Source organism: Engraulis encrasicolus, chromosome 8, assembly GCF_034702125.1.
Source record: "Engraulis encrasicolus isolate BLACKSEA-1 chromosome 8, IST_EnEncr_1.0, whole genome shotgun sequence".
Taxonomy (NCBI): domain Eukaryota; kingdom Metazoa; phylum Chordata; class Actinopteri; order Clupeiformes; family Engraulidae; genus Engraulis; species Engraulis encrasicolus.
Genome location: NC_085864.1, coordinates 55,009,191 through 55,014,900, shown reverse-complemented (window position 1 = coordinate 55,014,900; position 5,710 = coordinate 55,009,191). Strand labels below are relative to the sequence as shown.

At 44.9% G+C, this 5,710-nt stretch overlaps 1 protein-coding gene across 1 annotated transcript in view; it reads right to left on the bottom strand.

Annotated features, from left to right (window-relative positions):
* Positions 1–4,520, bottom strand: part of si:dkey-202l22.3 (7 transmembrane receptor domain-containing protein) — a 9,444-nt gene extending 4,924 nt beyond the window's left edge. Inside the window, exons 1-4 of the mRNA XM_063204746.1 lie at positions 4,500–4,520; positions 4,033–4,242; positions 2,665–2,877; positions 1–168 (exon numbers count right to left, since the gene is read on the bottom strand). Of these exons, the coding sequence (XP_063060816.1) occupies positions 1–168; positions 2,665–2,877; positions 4,033–4,242; positions 4,500–4,520 (612 nt within the window). The remainder of the gene's footprint in view (positions 169–2,664; positions 2,878–4,032; positions 4,243–4,499) is intronic.
* Between the last annotated feature and the right edge of the window lie 1,190 nt (positions 4,521–5,710).

Here is a 5,710-nt window from a genome sequence, read left to right as displayed (position 1 = left end):
CTGTAGTGCTGACGGGGCTGCCAGTGCGAGGGCCACTATCCATATCCCGGCGGCCACCGCGCTGCAGCCACACATGGAGATTCGTCTCCGCACAGGATACGCCACCACCACATACCGGTCCATGGCGATCGCCGTTAGCGACAGCACCGACGCAAACACTGTCGCACCCTGAAGGAGAGTTGCACACAGGTGCGCAGACGCACACACGCACACACACACATGCATGCACACACGCACGCACACACACACATGCGCGCGCATGCATGCACACACATACACACGCACACACACGCACACATGCACGCACACACACGCACGCTCACAAACACACATGCACATGCACTCACACATACACACCAAGGAAAGAAGAGCACCAAGAAAAGCAGAGATTCAGGGGACAGCATCTCAGATTGATAGAGTAAATTCAACAGAAAAGGGTGCACCTTGCATCAAATGATTTTGTGTGCTTGTGTGTGTGTGCACAGACCCGTCTGTTGAATTTGAAGTGTTTTATTTGGGCCGGAACTCTCAAATTAATTAAGGAACCCTGAGTGAAGCCTTCTACCTGCTATAATTGAGATTGGAACAGCAAACAATTCCCCCATGAACAGAGTAGGCAACATGACAAAGAATAGCTTTTGCCTAGCCTCTGTCATACACATAGCGAGCAGCCAAGGGTTTGGAACTAAACTGAGAACTTTTAAAACTTGCTAAATATGAAATTCACCAAGAGCAGCAAACTCTTGACCTGCCATAACTAATGCTAGATGCACTTTTGTCTCTTTTCCACTGCCGTCTTTCTGGTAGGCCTCCAGCTCGACACAGTGTGACTCGTGCCTGTTCGAAAAGCAAAAAGTGGCAGCCGCATCGCGCTGTGACGAGTTGTAGGCCTACCAGGAAACCGGCAGTGAAAAAGAGGCATTTGTGTGCTCAATTGTAAGTCCCCTTGGTTAAAGGGACACTGTGTGAGATTTTAAGTTGTTTATTTCCAGAATTCATGCTGCCCATTCACTAATGTTACCTTTTTCATGAATACTTACCACCAGCATCAAATTCTAAGTATTCATTATGACTGGAAAAATTGCGCTTTTCATACATGAAAAGGGGGATCTTCTCCATGGTCCGCCATTTTGAATTTCCAAAAATAGCCATTTTTAGCTGCAAAAATGACTGTACTTGGAACATACTAGAAAATATTTGTTTAATACTTAGTAAACTTTCATGTAAAGATCAAATTTGGCAATAGGCAGCCCAATTTCAATAAGCAGCATAGTTGCAGTACCTCTTTTGACCATTTCCTGCACAGTGTCCCTTTAAGAAGCGTCTGCCAAATGAATTGTAATGTAATGTAATTTATTTCAAGATGTTCTGTGAAAAGACAACAAAAAACAAAAAAAACAAACAAAAAAACAGCCAGCCAAGCAGACAGATCTTTCATTCTCCAATTAATCAGTCATTCCCTAATGAGGGCAAATTGTGCAGTGCAATTTGATCTTGAAATAGATACATATTTGTAATTGGGTTTTTCCTCCTGTCAGACTGCGATGGCAATTAACCCTTCTTTTGAAGTGACGTCTTTTGACGACAATTACATTTTCAAGCAAAGTAGGTATTAATCACTACCGGCTTCCATAAAAAATTGGCTGTAAGTTTATGTACGCCGCCACCACCACCGGATGAAGATGCAGACAAAGACACAGATGATGATGATGATGATGATGATGAGGACGGCGAGGCCGATGATGAACACGATGAAGATGAAATTGATTAAAGTGACGACGACAATAATGATGATGATAATGAAGAAATTAATGAAAATAACGACGACGATGATGATGATGATGATGGCGATAGTGATGATGAAGATGATGGTGATGATGATGATGAAGTGGATCAATTTGAGGAGGACGACAATGATGATGAAGTTAATGAAAATGAAGAAGAAGAAGAAGAAGAAGAAGAAGAAGAAGAAGATGATGATGATGATGATGATGATGATTATGATTGCTTACTCACGTCCTCAGGTCTCCTGCAGCCCGGTTCCTCCGTGATTATGATGATGAAGATGAAGATGATGAAGACGATGATGAAGATGATGATGACGACGACAACAATGACGACAACTACAATGATGATAGTGATGGTAATGATGATGATGATGATGATGATGGCAGTGATGATGATGATGATGAAGATGATGATGACGACGACAACAATGACAACAACAACAATGACGACAACAACAATGATGATAGTGATGATGATCAAGATGATGATGATGATGATGATGATGATGATGATATGGTGATGATGATGATGATGATGATGATGATGACGACGACGACAACGATGATGACGACAACGATGATGACGACAACAATGATGATGACAATAATGATGATGATGATGATGATGATGATGATGATGATGATGATGATGATAATGATAATGATAATGATAATGATAATGATGGTGATGATGATGATGATGATGATGATGATTGCTTACTCACGTCCTCAGGTCTCCTGCAGCCCGGTTCCTCCGTGATGATGATGATGATGATGACGATGATGATGATGATGATGAAGATGAAGATGATGAAGACGATGATGAAGACGATGATGAAAATGATGATGACGTCGACAACAATTAACTTAATCCCACCTGTATGAGCGGCACCAGGTGACAGAGCGGGCGTCCGAACGTCCAGCCGCGCGGGTCGAATGCGTACGACGCGGTCAGGGGCACGCAGCTGAGACACATCAGCAGGTCTCCCGCCGCCAGGTTGCCGATGAAGAAGTTGGTGGCGTTGTGGAGCTTGCGGTCGGAGACGATGCAGGCCAGCAGGAACGAGTTGCCCACCCCCGCCACCAGCACCTGGACTCAGCATTTCAATATCGACAACAGACAATTCAGGTGTGGGGAAGGAGAGAAAATAGGTCTCTGATTGGTCGTCTCGACCAGCCTGCTCTGTCCTCGAGTCGAGAACAAGCTACTTCTTTGTTCTAACCTTCGTCGCTCTACGGACTGTGAGGTGAGCTCTTCATTAAATAAGTTGCCCGTGCCGAAGTTATTTGGACAGTTGAACAGTGTTTCCGAGGTCGAGGAAACATTCCGCTTCATGCGACCTATCCTCGACAAATGAGACACTTCTTTGTTCCAAACTACCGCGGTGGCTGCCAGTGCGATCAAAAATGCACGTGACATAAAGATTTAATGTTTCATTTTCATTGACGTCGAGTCTGTGAAGCTAAAAAAACAACGACACGTCTAGGCTACTCTTTGTATTGAAGGCAGTTTGAGCGTGGAATGACATCGCGCAGACCGCGCTTCATAACAGGGCATAAATCAAAATTAACTGCATCATGGCTGCGACAAGCTCACTCCGTGGCACTGCCAGGAAGTATAACCCGCCCTTTAGAACTTCAGTTCCCTTCCACCAACTCTGGGGTGAATTTCTCAAAACCAAAGTTGCTTACTACATTAGCTACTATGTTGTTTTCAATGGATTTTCCCATTGGCAACTACCAAAGTTGCTAACAGGCTAATAACTTCTCCTTTGAGAAACTCACCAACTCTGGAGTGAAACAGGACATACAAGCCTTTTATACATTGAGGGGTAAGGTGACTTTCCTTGGTGTTTATTGACCAGCATGGGTCATTGAGTGGCTCTGACAATTAAGCATCTGGTCAATAGGAGTGTTTTGTTTTGTCCCAGCCGAAGGCATTTATGACCCTTTGGGTCTTCCTGTGAACTTTTGGCTTCTATTTCATACCCTTATACTACTTTACAAGTCTTACAAATATAGAGAAGTCAAATTTTATAATGGTAGCCCCTTAATGCATACGGTACCTCCTGTGGCGAGCTGTAATAGACATTGAAAGTTAACTACTATAGTACTACACTACTATGACGAGTGTACGGGGCCTTAATAAAAGTAATATGTTACGACTTGGTCATTGCCATTCTGGTAACAGTTATTTTTTAAAGCCGTGTCTTAAGGGGTTATAATAAAATGAATCGCTACACACCACGGCCGCGTACAGCGGCACGAAGAGCGTCTTGAAGCGGTAGAGGAGCTCGGCGCCCGAGAACATGTCCTGCATGCCCAGCTCTGCGGAGCGGTTTCCTGCCGCTGCCACCAGGGCAGACAGGGGGAATTGTGGGACGCCAGCGATCGCACCGCTGGAGTCGTTGGTAGCAGCACCCACCTCTGTCATCATCACCACAGCGCACTCATCCTGGAACAACAAAACACACCAGGTTAACAAAACATTAAATAATGCAACATGAAGACACCTGCATTCTGGAAAACCCCAGCCTATTGTTGTTGATAGTAGTGCCCGCTTCCATCATCTGACCATGGCTCACTCATCTCGGAAAAACACAGAAGGGAAACAAAACATTTGGAGTATGTAAATGGTGCAAAATAAAAACACTGTAGGCTAAGGCCAATGGAGCCATCGTGCACTGCATGCCCAGGTCTGTGGTTGCCTACCGCCGCCACTAGGGGTGCCATTGTGCCCTGCATGCCCAGGTCTACGGAGTGGTTGCCTGTCACCGCCGCCACAGGGGAGACATTGTGCCCTGCATGCCCAGGTCTACGGAGTGGTTGCTTGTCGCCGCCGCCACAGGGGAGACAGAGGGAATTCTGGGAAACCTAATCCCACTCCCACTCCCACTCCCACTCCCAATCCCAATGCCACTCCCACTCCCAATCCCACTCCCACTCCCAATCCCACTCCCACGCCAGCGATCAGCCCGCTGGAGTCGTTGGTAGCACCCACCTAGCCAGGCTGTGCCCTCCTAGTGACGCAACACTTTCAGCGTTGCAACTAGTCAGGTCAAGAGCAATGCAAGTACTTTCTGAGTTCCCGCAAATATGGGAACTCCTCCCACTTTGTCGATAAGCAAACAACCATAAGCAAACCGAGGGAGGCAGGTCAACCATGCCGATTTGGGAAACATTAATTGTTATACTCTTGGTCAGACCAAGTCTCGAAGAGATTTGAACGTCGATGATAATCAGGATAGCACCCACCTCTGTCATCATCACCACGGCTCACTCATCCTGGAATAACCAAACATTAAAAGAGTAGAACTATGTAAATAATGCGAAATGAAGACCCTGTACGAAAGGCCATTGGAGTCTGTGAGTACACCATTCTGATTCTGCACAGGTGTGACACGATTCGTGGAGCACTGTTGCCCTTTGTTTCATTAAAAGCCAACCTGTAAGGACCCAGAAAGTCTATGATTAATTCCATCTTTATTGTGAATTGTAGCCTTTCTGTCAAGACGCTGACAAAACATTTCATGTGTGATCAGTAGGACTCGGCTGTCTTTGACAGACGGCCACGTCAATGTCCCATTAATCTTTAACTTTAATAAACCCAAGAAAATTAACATTTTCCTTACACCACCATTATAATATTACAAGTATTTCCCACATACTACATTTATAACCTTGTGGTGTATCAATAAACTGCCATATAGCCTCGGCTGCTTGAATAAACAAAACATTTAAAGGGAATTCTGGGAAACCCCACCCGCCAGAGTTGTTGATGGTAGTGGTGCCCACTTCTTCTATCACCATCTCACTCATTCTGGAATAACGTTCACTGGGTTAAAATAAATTCACAAATGAGGTGTTGCGCATAATTATATGACATAATTATAGGCGTACTGCACATATTTATAGTATACTGT